The 15,931-nt window shown below is 37.1% G+C and overlaps 1 protein-coding gene across 1 annotated transcript in view; it reads left to right on the top strand.

The window, feature by feature from the left end:
- The first annotated feature begins 5,969 nt into the window (after positions 1–5,969).
- parp8 (poly (ADP-ribose) polymerase family, member 8) overlaps positions 5,970–15,931 on the top strand; it is a 44,149-nt gene continuing 34,187 nt past the window's right edge. Inside the window, exons 1-2 of the mRNA XM_067438405.1 lie at positions 5,970–7,142; positions 7,704–7,758. Of these exons, the coding sequence (XP_067294506.1) occupies positions 7,052–7,142; positions 7,704–7,758 (146 nt within the window). The 5' untranslated portion in view covers positions 5,970–7,051. The remainder of the gene's footprint in view (positions 7,143–7,703; positions 7,759–15,931) is intronic.

Genomic DNA, 15,931 nt, shown 5'->3' on the forward strand with positions numbered 1-15,931 from the left:
CACACCTCTACAGCACGTCTAATCAAGTAGCCCCGCCCACCAACTCATGGAGGTGATCGGCTCGCGCTGATTAACAATAAACATCCCGAGGAAGATAGCAAGATATTACGCTAGTCCCTGTTGTGGAAGAACACAGTCACTGCATAAGCTTCCTTCAGATCCTAATATTAGAAATGTGTGGTTGAACTTTATTTTTAATGAAGTTCCAGCTCCCGTGGGGAAGACATGTTCACTTCAGTTCACTGCAAATCTCAGGTTGATGCTGGATTTGGATCCCACAGGAATGGTGCAACACACTTTTTATATGTAATAGTACTGCATTGTTATAGATCACTTTGCTTATGTGTACGTGTCTAACAGAAACATACCTTTAGCACGCTGGACACATATGGGCCTCGCAAAGCCCGTCCGCAGGCCGATGAATCTCATATTATTTCGTTCTTGATCTGTTCTGTTGTCTTTCTCTCGAACTTGACATTTGAAGGGAGGCGTGCGCACGTGTGTGTGTCCGCGGGTGGATAAGTAAATCGTGTTTGTTTGATAAAGACGTTTCCAAGCCCTGTGATCCAAGAAAATCATTCCTGTTGCCGCTTCTCCCTCAATCCCTCCTCTCTCATGTGAACTGACAGCGGAGCTGAAGGTCATTTAATATGCAAATCCTAGCCGTGGCCGTTTACTTCCAAGTCTCGAATGCGTCACGCCCATCAAAACCCACCCTGCGTCCCAATTCGCAAACTATCCATACTAAATAGTAGCCTACTCGAAAATAGAATTAGTATGTCCCAAATCGTAGTATGTTGAAAAGAGTATTCCAAAGATATGGATGGTTTACTATTTCCAGTCAGAATTGGAAGTACAGTTTGACCAGTGGTGGGCCGTCAGGGCCAGCAGGGCCTTCTCTGCTGGCCCTGTCAAAATCATTATATATATATATATATATATATATATATATATATATATATATATATATATATATATATATATATAGTTATATATATATATATATATATATATATATATATATATATATATATATATATATATATATATATATATATATATATATATATATATATATATATATATATATATATATATATATATATATATATATATATAGTTACGATTATATTTCCAGAAAGAATGTATTTATTTTTGGTGTATTTTCCATATGTCATCATCTAAACGCATCACAGCCCCGAGGACCAGCACTAGTAGAATAGCTTGCCTTCCATTGAAGCTGCTATTTTCCATTGGACCATAGCTTTGACTGACGTGGGTCATTAGCCAATCAAAATTTGATGTGTAGTGATAGAACGGCCCAGAGGCCCAGCGATGTGTCGGTGTGCTACCCCCTGCTGATGTCATCAGCCGTCTGAACTTTTCGCGGGTTGTGAGAATTCTGTGTGAAATAAACAATGGCCGCCGCGGATGACAGGCTGCGTGGGAATGATCGATCCTGATGTCAAGCCGGTAATGTTAGCTAACAAGCAGTGTTTTTTCTGTTTCTTTGGATGTTCTGTTGGTCCGTATTTTTGTTTGTTTAAGAGTATTTGTGCCAGCTGATTTTGATTCTTTTCACCATTTGCCTAATAAACGGTGACACGTGAGTGCAGTATCATCAATAAATAGTCAAATTGCCTTTTTGTCTCGCGTGTACACTATGAAAGCAAAGTTCGTAGTAGTATTGCGTACAGTGCATTATTGTATTTTGTGTGTGTGTGTGTATTATGACACACAGGAGAGGGTGAAATATGAGGACATTGGCCATGTCACTTTTCAAAATGCTTATAAATCATACAGGATGAGGTTTTTTTTAGAAAGTAAAAATGCAGAATGTTTCATGTGATGGGTAGGTTTAGGGGCAGTGGCAGTGTAGGGGGATAGAAAATACGGTTTGTACGGTATAAAAACCATTGCGCCTATGGAATGTCCCCATATGTCACAAAAACAAACGTGTGTGTGTGTGTGTGTGTGTGTGTGTGTGTTGTTATGGCGTGGGGCGTGTTGATCGTTAGTGAAGGCCCTGACTGAAACCCCACGGTACGCTACTGAGTTTGACGCATACTCTTAACGGCTGATATTGCCCACAACCTATTGCTAGTTGGACAAGGATTCGTTTAGAACTACACTGCATGAAAAGTGGGATTTTCGTCCCCGTAAACGGCCGGAAATCTCCCTGATTTTCGACAATTAACGTCAGTTTACAGCCTGTGCACGTCGCGTTCGTCTGTGCCACATATTGACGGAAACGAACCATGACGTATGTGGAGCTTGCGGAGGCATGCTGGCGCCGGCGCTAATGGCTCTAATTAGCATATGAATAGCAGCTCTGGGCGGCGCCTTGCTTGAATTTCCTCACTCAGTATTGGTTGAAACTACTACATTGAAACAAGAAATATCACTCGTGATTGGTTGGCAGATCTGTTACTATTGGTCAACCTGGGTAATAAATTAATAAATTTAAACCCCCAAATTATAATAATTTTACACATATAAAATTATGATTTGCATATTATTTTTTAATTGTATATATTCATATTCATGTGATATGCTATTATGTTTTATATTCATGTCATTGTTATCCTATGGATTACGCTATTATAACCATCAAGGACATTCATTTATTGAGGAAAGGAAAATATGCCAGGGACGTGCAGTTTATTCAAAGAAAGAGCTTTATTAGAACAAACACAAACACACAACCAAATGCAAAACGTTTGAGATCTGCCCACACAACAATAGGAAGCTCACGAGAAGCCCAAAATCCTACAGCACCATGAAGTCTCTGTTTTCCGCTTCAGAGCTGTAGGTGACTAGCGCCATTCTGTCTGTTTTAAGTCCATTTTTCAGACGTCTGTCGTGCGTTGCCCTGTACTTTGGAATCGCCTCTAATCTCGACTGCAGCGTGGCACAGAGCTCGGCGAGCTCCTGGCTGGTCAAACAGTCCATCCAAACACCGCGCGAACGATGCCGTCTTCCTCATCAGACATCAGGTCTATGGTAGCGCACTTCCAAAGGCCCACCTCATCCTCAGCTAACACACTCTTTCTTGCTTGTAGCAGCTGTAAAAACAAACAATAAAGACAATCAGTATTGCGCGATGTACTGCGTAAAATGCACCTGAAAAATAGTCACACTGACCAAAAACGGATCTAATCTAATAAATCTTACCCTCTTCTCAATCGACTCCGCGCTGAACTCTTCACAGCTTCTGCGTGCGATGCAAGAACTGGATGTTTGTACGTCCTGCGTAATGTCTCTTTGTCTTACATGCAGCTGGAAAACAATTAAATGAGTGTTATGACGAAGTTGTGAAGACGGCGTACTGCTTCCTGTAAAATGACCAGAAAAAGAAAACACTTTTATAAAGCAACTTACATTTGTTCTTTTACAAGGCTAATTTGAGCTTGTGCTACTTAAAAAGCTTTGCTTTAGGTTACTTTAGCTTAGATAACAGTCTTACCGCAATCTTAGGACTGGTCTTCTCTTAGGCACTCGTCTTCTCTTCTTAAAGTTAGTATCTTCCACACAGTTTTTCGACTCCAAAGCAAGCAACCTATCATCTATGGACAGCAACCTGGAGATTACTAAAGTGAACTGCTCGTTAAAATCGGCAGCAAACTGAGCAAGCTGACGAGATAGCCCAATGATTGCATTCAGCTGTGTCTTCCCGCCGGTGTTACGGATCAACTGGGGATCATGTTATCTGGGGACGGGCGCGTGCACGTAGCTAGTTTTACCTGGATTTACAGCAGATGTTAGACGAGGACAGATTCGTCACAGCGGATTTTCCACTGAACAGATTTAAAACGCTTTCCACATTATTGGTAAATGTTTGCATAATATCAGGCTCTGTGTTTTCCTCTGTCGCTGCTTTGCTGTATGTTTCAAACGCAGTTTAAGGGAATTTTTAATGTGGTTTCATTTCACAACACAGACCACGCCCACATTTTGTTACATTCGTTTCAATGAAAGTCGTATCCAATGACAATTACATTCAATAAATTACATTGTGCCGTATTAGTATCGGAATTTTTATTTTATTTTTAATAACTATTGTTTTTGTAATTTGCTTAGGGTATTTTTTAAATTATATATATATATATATATATCCTAACTAAAATAACTCATAGCCTGTCATATTACCTTTCTCATATTAGCCTATTATATTGCCCACCCCTTGCCCACCTGCACATCCCAGCTGATATACAAGATTTGGGGGGACATTCTGCATTTGAAAGTTTGAAAGGGTTTTAAATCTTCTAAATAAAGTAAAATGGTTCAAAATCAAGTAATTTATATATGCCAAAGTCAACTTTAAACATATACAATGTAATTTCCAAACAGCAAAATTGTGGCCAGTGAAAATGCTGAGTGGCTAGTAACTTTGGAAAACCACTAGCCACAGTGGCCGGTGAGCAAAAAAGTTAATGTCAACCCCTGTATATATATATATATATATATATATATATATATATATATATATATATATATATATATATATATATATATATATATATATATATATATGTATATGTATATATGTATATATATGTATATGTATATATGTATATATATATGTATATATATATATATATAGTGCCGTTAAAATTAATTTGCGTTAACACGTTAATTTTGACAGGCAATGATATATGATATATAAAGTTTGCTGATGTATGACGCCGCTTATTAGCAGGAGACCGCAATGATTGGTAAAAGTTGCGGTGATTGGTCAAAATTGCGAGTCGCACTGAATTCACGGGGACTGATTGCAAATGACACACAATAAATAATCTAGAATACTTTCATCAAATATATAAATTCAAGCTTAAGTTTAAGATTTTACAATTAGGCTATACTGAGCCTGATCTATCTAAGAGATTTTTTTAGAAGGAAGTTAATACCTTTTAGAAAAATGTCACATGGGTTAAAACTCCTGCTACCCTGATTTGCATTTGTATAGCTCACAGCATGTTCATTTACATGTTAAAGCCTCCCCTGGAGTTAAGGGAAGGGGGGTCTTGGGGGGGACAACTGCCAAGCAAGGCCCACGTCAATTTCTGACAATTCACGGCAGTTTTCGGTGTCGCCTGCAAACTGCCGTGTACAGTCGTAAACCTGATCTTCCACGACAATCTACAGTGCCGCTTACTGACGAAAATCCCACTTTTCATGCAGTGTACAAACGCAGATAAAAAGCATTAAAAAACGACAAACATGACGGATGTGCGAGTTCGATGGTTAAGTAGAGGGGTTTAGATAAAGGGGTTTGAGTGACCAACTATCAGTATTTAACCTGACAAAAAGATATTTATTTGGTGTTGTCCACATTATATTTCACCTGCAGTAGCCTAGCATTGTGAGCTTTTATAATGACACGAGACATTAACTTTTAAATTCATCATTACATTTAAACTGCAAACACGAGGCGAGTTTCTGCATTAAAGACCCATGAATGGCAGATCAACATGCTACTACATTTCTCTCCCATACGGTAGGAAATTAAACTGAATGTGGAGGATTTGAATTGTGACAATGATTGACGCCAGTTTAAACTGTGAGATTCACGTAACTAGCGACAGAATCCGTTAAAGATGATGACGCAGTATGTCCCAAAGCTTGCATACTTTTCTGCTACACACTCAAAAGTATGTACTTTTTCTTCACAAAAAGAGTAGGCCTACATACTTTTAGGACGTAGTAAAAGTAGGCAAATAGGGACGCAGCACCAGCGTTTTGGAGAGAGCCTCAAAACATAGAAAATAGTCTATTAGGCCAACTTATTGGTTAGGATGTTTTTGAATGTAAAAAACACACAAACATCATTAGTTGACCTCAAACAACATAAAAATAAAAAAGCCAGTTTGTGACACATTTAATATGATTAAATAGCAACAGGGATATGTGAATCATCTTTTAAAGAGAGTGGTCTTGTCAGCTGGCTTATGAGAGTATGAATTACCTATATTCTACCTTGTATCTGGTAAAAAACAAAACAAAACAAAACAAAAAACACGTCCACTACGTAGGCTACTGGATTTAGTGCGTCATCGCACTACTGGCTGTAGCCAGGACAAATTGCTCTGAGCAGGGTTTCTCTCATCGCCCCACTAGATGTAATATGTAAAACCCGGAGTGGAGCTTCAGCCGATTGATTACAAAGAGGCAGAAATACAGTATCGTCGCTCCAGTCCACTCATTTATACCATTCCATAATCAAGTCCGGCTTTTAGTCTGTTGGTTGATACGTGACACCTGGCTGGGGTGACACACTAATGTATAAGTTGCTTGATTTTAGTAGGTTTAGGCCTATTGAACTGTTGTAGACTATAAAAGAAACACCAAACGTGCACTGTTGTTGTTCTTCTGAATCACGTCGAAATGTTGCTACAATTAGAAAGTATCCCGATTCATTGTTTTTTAGTAGCCTGAATATAACGACTTTTTATTCCATGGCCAAATACAATGTTTCTTCTCGCTCTTAAGCCTTTAATGCTGTGCAGACCCAGAGTGCTGGACAGTAGCAGTGTGCGCGTGGGGAGAAAAACACGTCCATGACATCATCCGCCTTGTTGTGATTCCCGATCCCACCAGGTTCATCTCGTGGATGCAATCACCGGATTCCCACACTGATTACCCCCGTGTGCATAACTTCAGCTCTTCAGTAACGGTCTGAAGCTCACGCCCGCCTTGGTTTTACTTTAAGACTTGCGATATCTTTTTGCGCTCCTCGGTTTGGCTTTCGATTTCGCCATTGTTGGGTTAAGCAGAGTTATGAGGAGGACGACTGAGAGATGCTTCCGGTGTAAAAGTGATATCTTTATGAAAGCTGTCGCGAGGAAGAGCTGTCCGCTGTGCTCATGCGATCGAGGCTATTGTTAGACGAGATGAAACGGTGTCGGTTGGCGTGACACACCTGGGATTGTTACAGCAGACCTCCAAGCACGTATTTCTACTGTTCCCCACGTCCACCGTGCCTGCGAGCGGAAAGGATTCGTTGGTTTCGCCGAATATTAGTTAGAGAAGCCATTCTAGTGTATGTTATTTCATGGGGATGTGTTCAAGGCAAGAGAGGATTCAAAAAGACGTCGACATCGTAATTCAAAGGTGTAAGGCAGAGAAAGACTGCCTGTTTTCTGGTGAGTTTCCATTGTCTTTTATTAAGAGTAACGTTAGTGTCTTCCTTTAACAATTGCTATAGATTTACTCAACACAATTGACAGGCTGTCAGTCTCACCGCTGATGGCTTTATTTCCTCCTTCACACAAAAGCCAGATATGTTCAAAAACATGTATGTGGCTAACGTGCTCCAGCGTCCGCAATTTAATCTTTCCTGGACATTATAAATTATGCAATAATCAACTGCAACCGAGGGCCTAGCAGAACGTGAGCTGCCATTATTACCACATATTCTGCTTTTATCACATCATTAAAAAAAAGCATTAACATGGCTCTCAGGTGATGCTTCGTGATGTGAATGATTTTCCAACCAGCCCACGCCACACGATAGCCTACTATTGTTGCCCATCACACATGTATTAGCTATCAATTTATTTCTCGTAAATTCATTGTCGGTGGACATTCCCCGTTGATGTTGCTATGGAGACTACACTTGTTGAAAGGGACTTTTTTGTGTTCCAATGTGTTTTAGTGTTCACACAGCACAAGTTTGTGTCATCTTGATTGTCTGTTTGTTTCAGACTTTAGATTCTCCGACTCCACCTTCACGTTCACCTACTCAAAAGGACCTAAAAGGTAAATATAACAGTGCTATCAATGTAAACAGCTGCTGTACACTCACTCGCCTGCTGGGTTTATATTTTGAGTTGTTTATAATAAGTATATTTTACAGTAGCTACTCTGTTTACAAAATTGTACATCCTGTCTTTGTTGTATCACTCTTATGTTGTTCAGGTCCTAACTTTCTTCTTTCTGTGAAGAAGAAAAAAGGAGCTGTTCGGTGTAATAACTTTCCATTCACTTTTGTTTTTTATAAAAACATATGCTATGAAAGTGAAAGGAGAGTGAAGATGTCATCCTGTTTAACATCTCATTTGTGCTATACTGAAGAAAGTTATACAGGTTTACATGAGGGTGAGCAAACAATGACAACCTGAACTAAGCACTGAATAGGTATCTCAGTCCTGATGAGCAAGGCCTAAATCAGTCTGAGCATGTTGTAGTCAGTTCAGTTGTTTCATGCACATTCTCTTTTCCCCTCTATACCCCATCAATAAGGACAATAACCTTTTCCGTCATCTCTGCTCAATTTTATAGCGGTCAGCAGTGCTTGTGAAATCCTGTGCAGTGATAAATATGTACCACCTTTAGAAAGCATGCAGGCTGCACTGTGATTAACAATAGATTGTATTTACATATAATTAATTACCTGTACTCTGTCATTGACATATTAGACATTGACAAATCACTTTCACAGTGATGAATAGGCAGCTATTTTTAGCTGCTATTCCTCAAATAAAAAGAATAAATTCATAATTATATGCTAGAAAACAACCTGCAGCACTGTCTTTTGGATATGATATTTCTCATTCACAGTGCCAATCTGAATGCACCATATACTTATCGCTCCATTGCTCATGAATGCCAGTGTGTTCAAGTGTGGTTGGTTTATTTACATGTCATTCTCCAGGGCTTTTTGTGTAATAATTTAGCTGTGAAGATTTGATAAGTGGTCTTTTGATGTCCTGTTTAAATATGGAGATATTTGATATGCTGCTTGCTGTCTTGTTTGGACAACTATATAGAATTCATTATATGTTTTTGAAAACGTTTAATTATTATGAGCAAAAGTTTATCTCTTAACTAATCTGTTTGTGGAAGTTCATGATAGTTTCGGTTAGGGGTGGTTGTGGGTTAGTCTGTGAAAGCTTGACGTCAAGTGGGCACGTCTCATCTTACCCACTCTAGTGTCTAATGCACAATGCACAAGCATGAGATGAACACCATTGCTCTAATTCTTAAAAGGGCAGTATTTCCAATCTGTTGACCTGCTTACTACAAACCCTCAGCTACACCAACATATTATTTAGACTTTTCTACAGATTGAAATGAGATGGACAGCAGTTTTTCTTTGGCCAAGAGAGGCTTGCAGTCTTATTTAAAAATGAAGTCAGATGAGATACCAAACTGAAATTTTAGCTTGAGGCCATTATGTCAGTAATACCTCCAAAGCTACCAGACCTTAGAAACAAGCACAGGTATAGTGATTCCCTCGCCATATTCATGCAAATGTGATGATAAATATGCTAATTAAAAAAATGAGTTGTCCAGGAAAGCACTTTTGGCTCACTGAAGCATTACCAGTACTGATAAGAAGGTCCTCGAAAGATTTATGAAAGCCAAGTGTTGGATCACATCTTCTCAATACAGTTGGCTTTAAAAAGGTCTTCAAGTTTCAATTACTGTTGGTTAAAAGTGGTAAGTTGTATTATAGTTTTGTTTCTTTCATGTTTTACAACATTCTTAATGCATGTTCATGTATTTGGCAATTCTTAAAGCTGCATTTTAACTTTTTACGTTCTAGTGATCAAAAGAAATGTATACGCCTTGTGGAAGAACATTTAAAGTGGGAGCGACTTCTCTCTGTACTCCTCCTCCGCGGTTCCTACCAGACCACTCTGAAATAGTCCCAATATAAACACTTATTATAAGTGTACCATAATGATTCAGAGTAAGACAAAAACACGGTTTGGAAAATGGATTCATGTTGTACATTCTCCTTGTATAAATTTTGTAAATCTTAAAAACCAAAAAAAAAGTTATGGACCGCAGCTTTAAAAATGATTTATTTGTACAACTTTTATTGCATAGGTACACCTTTATTTATTTATGCACATGCAATAAAAAAGTAACAATGGTCATTTCGGTTGTCTCGGGAAAATTATAATCCGTTTATGTGTCCTGAATTAAAAAAGGTATCATTTTTTTTATATATATTTGAACTGGTTTGCAAATGTCACTCTTATTCTTAGAGGAGGTGCCTTGCATTACAAGCAGGAAATGAGCCGACAGGCTCTCTATGAAAAATAATTGCACCTTGCCTTATAAAGGAAGTAGCACATTTCCTGTTTGCAGAGCTGCAACATGCACTCAACATCTTTCACTGATGGAGCCGTGCTTCCTTGTAATGTAGACGGACTCATTTTTTGCACCTATTTGTATTTTCTTCACAGAAAACAAGGTAGCTGTTAAATCTGATATGCCAGATAACCCCAATATTTGATACAACAAACTATTCAAAGATGGATATTTGCACGGAGATCACTTTTGTTTGACTAAGTAGGTATAAGATATTTCATGCAGTGAAAAGAACAGAAAAGCACATAATCCCAGAGATGCAGTAGTTTCTCATGAATAATCCATCATGGCTGAGATCAACACAAATTATGTTTGAATTTCATCATCTTGGTATAACTGAATTTGCATAATTACGATGAGTGCTAAATTGTGACAAGCTCTAATTCAAACAAATGTTGTTGCATTAGATCTGGCCGACCACTGAAAATAAACTTTGGGTCATTTGGTATACTACATCAAAAAGATGTAAACTATTAATTCAGGGAGTAGACGAGGAGAGATCTGGCAAGCATGGTAAATGTTATATGTTGCATCAAAAGCAGAAGTAGTTTGCCATGCGCACGCTGTTTTGTAACGGTTTTTAAGCACTGGCAGTGATAGGCCAAATAAAAAAAATGTATATGTATGCTGTTTTACATGAATATTATGACATGATGGAAGCACAAAGCTTTGTTTATAAAATAAATATGTTAGCATGTGTGTTAAATCACAGCCATGGAAACATTTGCATTCGTGCAAATTGAGAGCGGTACGTGAGCCCACAAATGCAAGCTTTGTTACATTCTGTTTTGAGATTTAATCACCAGATTATCAGGAAATTTAACGTTATTCCATACGTTATTCCATTGGACATGGAATTTTGAATCATGGAATTTTAATTTGGCCTATTATATTCATGATCTTTAGTGCTGTAAAGTAGAAAAAACACAGTAGGACCGATACGGTTATTATTATTGCTAAATAAAGTATTTAAAGGTGTCATGAACTGGCTTTTTTTTTTTTAAATGTATGCTGTTGTCTGAGGTCAACTAATGATGTTCTTGTGTTTTTTTTAAAATTCAAAAACATCATAACTAATAAGTAGTAATAGGCTATTTTCTACTCTGGTTTTGAGGCTCTCTCCAAACGCTGGGTTTTGATGGGCGTGCTGCACTGGAGACTTGGAAGTAAACGTCCACAGCTAGGATGGGAGAAGATTTGCATATAAAATGAGCTTAAGCTCCCTGTCAGTTCAGTGACATGAGAGAGGAGAGATTGAGGGAGAAGTGGCAACCAGAATGATTCTCTCGATCACAGGGCTTCGTAAACGTCTTTATCAAACAAACATAATGTTTTATTTCTCATCGACCTGTGATTGGTTGGACTATTATTTTTTTATATTACACACAGCCCGCACGATCAGACGATATAAGCACGAACCGCCCGCACACATACATGTTCGGCGCGTGCCGCCCTTCAGATGTCAACTCGAGAGAGAGAATAGCAGAACAAGAACGGAAATACTTTGAGATTCATCGGCCTGCCGAGCCCTGGCCCATACGTGTCGAGTCCAGCGTACTAAAGATATGTTCTGTTAGACACGTACACATAAGCAAAACGATCTATAACAATGCAATACTATTACATATAAAAACACGTATTACTCACATAAGTGTGTTGCACCATTCCTGTCGGATCCAAATCCAGCATCGACCAGAGATTTGTTTACAAACGATTCCACAGTGAACTGAAGTGAATGTCTTCCCAACGTGAGCTGGAACCACACATTCCTAATATTTGGATCAGAAGGAAGCTTATGCAGCGACTGTTCTGCCACAACCAGGAATAGCGCAATATCTTAATCTCCCTCCGCTTCCATAAAGCACAGGACCGTTTTTCTGGGCCTGGTGTCTATAAAAGATTTTTTTTTTTTTTTTTTTTAATTTATAACAAGGAAGTTTTCAGCTCTGAAACTTAGAGGATATTCTTATATTACCATGACCTTTTATATATCAAAAGCTCAAGGGAAAGTTGATTCCTCAATTCATCACCTCTTTAGAAATTACTGTAACAATATAATTATAATATTTTACAGAACTTATTTTACAAAAAACTGTTGTGTTAACTGTTTAGAATTTTTTATACATTAATTATTATAATAGAAATCTGTGACAATTTTTTTAAGGAGATATGCAAAATAAAAAAGTCCATGTCTTTAATATGAAATATGAGCCTATTATGCATCCACTGTGAAAAACAAAACTCCTGTACACTTCTTTACAAACATATGGATTATCATATACATTTCTTTAGAGAGAAGTATTTATATTTCCATTTTTTTTAATACCCAATATAGGATGGAGTGAGCAGTGAGCGCTTAACACGTCTGTTTCATTCATACTGGATACAGGAGGGTAGAAGTAATATAACTTATGACTTTCAGGAAATTCCTAATGTGGACAGAGCCATCCAGCTATTACTGTAGCAAAATATAAAGAAGATATAAACAATTGACTAATTAAACATGAAGATAATAAACACACGACTGCCACAATGGTGTATTTGAGTTCTTCAAGCCATCTTGGATTTTCATAATATTAAAGTATATTTTTATTGCAATGCTAATCGACATGGCCTTAATCATTATCATTGAATACTAAAAATAATATACTTTTTGTTTGTTGTTAATGTGATTTATTCAATAAACGTAAGTTGTGAATGTAACTTATGTGCAAAATTGCAATATCGCATACAACATTTGCAAATAAAGCATCATTTCCATCCAGTGAGTTGAAGAGAACAAAATCATCACTTTCCTGATAAACTACCAAAAAAAAAAAAAATAATCATAGAAGTAACCATATATAATCATTTTTTTATATAATAAATTATTTCTGTCTCACAGAAACTTGTGCGTCTCAAACTTTGTGCATTGTCTTGCTTTCAGAGGCAGATGCTGCTTTGGGAACGCATGTAAAACAGTTCTAGGAGGGAAATATAGCCTACTGAGCAGTGCATCTTTGACCACAGACTTCTGAATGACCAAAAGCATTTCAGATGCTTTGCAAACAAGTTCTTTTTTTAATGCATATCGAGAAATTTATTCAGTAAATGCATTTCCATTTCCATATGTATGTTTTCGTATCAGATAGAACATTTATCTGACTAAAATGAGTGCATACATTTTATAAAGTATAGGTGGATGGAAAATAGCTAATGATACGAAGCTACATTAACTCACAAAAGGAAGTTATTTCAAACACTGGACTGACGTTATGAAGAGATTTAGAGAGAGAAAAAAATTAAATGTTGTCTCTTATTGGACAACAGATTTATAAACCCTTACATTGCAATTTGGGAAGATGTTTGATGCTTTTTAAAATGCATGTCATAAAAAACTTGCAGTGCTTTCAGAAATGGAGCAGCATTTACTAATGATGACAAAGCTGCTCTGGATCAAAGATGAGACATAAAAATTTTGGTGTCCCCATCAAATTAAACTGACAAAAATCATTGTATGTACATACAAAACATGTAAAATGCAAGTTAAGTGTCTACTTTAATATTTCAAATAACTTTTGTCAAAATAAAATATCAACATATGCGGTCAACATATCACTTTAGATGCCTATGAAAAGAGAGAATTGAAAGGCACTATACAATGCTAAAAAATGCAGACCCAGTAACTTGGGCAGCACTCTTAAAACACACCAAGAACAATAATTATTATGATAATTATAATGGTTACTATATCAGTGTCCACACAATAACGCATTTTAGGCATGTACTGTAGTTTTGTCATATGATGCTTAAATGCTGGAGCTTTTCAAATCAGAATAGATTCCGATTTGTTGTCAATTGGTTCATTATGTTGTCAATAATTGGTTCATAAGCTGGGAAAAAAAGTGATTCTACGATATCGTTTCTCTGTGCTGTTGTGGTGTGGACTCTTGTTATTTTCTATTTATAATGATTTGTTTACATATATCTTGGAATATTTTTTTAAACTATAACTTTATCATTATCGTTATCTTACTTGGTGTGAACGGGCCTTTAGCAAGGAAAAGAGAAAGGTATTCAGGATTGTCAGAATAATAGCTTGCCAATATTTCTGAACAGAGAGTTGCTCCTCACTACAGTATTTAACAAGTTTAAAAAAGACCATTGAGGGGATTCTCCATCCAAAAACGTAATTTATGTTGGCAAACAAAAATTATTAATAAATATAGCTGAAAGGGGGCTAAGCAAGTCTGAAACAAAGCGACAAGCTATAAGGAAGCATGGCAGAGAGCATCAGAACAGTACAATAAAATGCTTATTATTTTTCAACATCTGTTTCTTCCGTCATTTTACTATTATTAAATATCATTAATATTTTATTATTAATAATATATTAATATTATTAACTAATTTAATGATGCGTACTAATACTAAAAACATGGCAATATTATCTCCCTAGGTGGACAAAGTACACAACTCTATTTCTTGAGTAAAAGTACTACTGGTCAAATATTAGTTTCTAAGTGAAAGTTCTAAAAACAGATTTTTACTTAAGTAAAAGACGTATTTGTTTTTAAAAGTACTTAAGTATCAAAAGTAAATTTCCTTTTTTATGCCAATGCATTATTTTAGTATTGTTGTATAAATGCACACTGTCATCATGGTTTAAGCCATTCAGTGATGCTCCATCTGACATACTAGCATACGACTAAATTAAACTAATTTATATACTTGTATAAAAGTTACAAAGCTCTTTACCCAGCTGCTGTCACTTTAAGGCTGAATGCACGGATCCAATACACTGATACACATCTGATATTCTCCCAACTTTACTCTTCTCTTTCTCCCAGACGTTTATATTTTTAATATTTTATAAGACATGCACCAAGTGTATGCCAACTAAACTAATCTTGATTTTTTTTTAAAACTGAAACATACCTTCAAAGTATGGCTATGGGTGCACACACTGTGCCTAAGAACCGTCTTCTTCCATTTTGCTATGAACTGATCAGTGTTCCAAAAAAAGTTGGGAAAATGTATATGACCCTATAAGAGTGATTTCTGATTGTTGTCTACAACAACAACAAACTTTTAAAGAAAGAAAAAATTATCCACCGACTTTCAGAGCTGCTACAGAAACGACTTTCAATCTAGATAGAAATGTAGTGGAGTAAAAAGTACGGTATTTGTCTTTCAAATGTAGTAAAGTAAAAGTCATAAGTTTCCAGAAAAAATAATACTCCAGTAAAGTACAGATACTCCAAAAGTGTACTTAAGTACAGTACTCAAGTAAATGTACTTAGTTACTGTCCACCTCCACCCTATAGCAAAATGTCATTCAGAGTAAGGAAGGAAAATAAGTATTTGAACACCCTGCTATTTTGCCAGTTCTCCCACTTGGAAATCATGGAGGGGTCTGAAATTGTCAATGTAGGTGCATGTCCGCTGTAAGAGACATAATCTAAAAAAAAAACATGCTAATAACATGGCCAAGACTAAAGAGCTGTCCAAAGACACTAGAGACAAAATTGTACACATCCACAAGGCTGTAAAGGGCTACAGGGAAATTGCCAAGCAGCTTGGTAAAAAAAGGTCCACTGTTGGAGCGATCATTAGAAAATGGCAGTAAACATGACTGTCAATCTGCCTTGGACTGGGGCTCTATGCAAGATCTTAATGGTCCTAAGAAAGGTGAGAAATCAGCCCAGAACTACACAGGAGGAGCTGGTCAATGACCTGAACAGAGCTGGGACCACTGTTTCCAAGATTACTGTTGGTAATACACTAAGACGTCATGGTTTGAAATCATGCACGGCACGGAAGGTTCCCCTGCTTAAACCGGCACATGTCC

Source organism: Pseudorasbora parva, chromosome 3 (assembly GCF_024679245.1).
Source record: "Pseudorasbora parva isolate DD20220531a chromosome 3, ASM2467924v1, whole genome shotgun sequence".
Classification (NCBI taxonomy): Eukaryota; Metazoa; Chordata; class Actinopteri; order Cypriniformes; family Gobionidae; genus Pseudorasbora; species Pseudorasbora parva.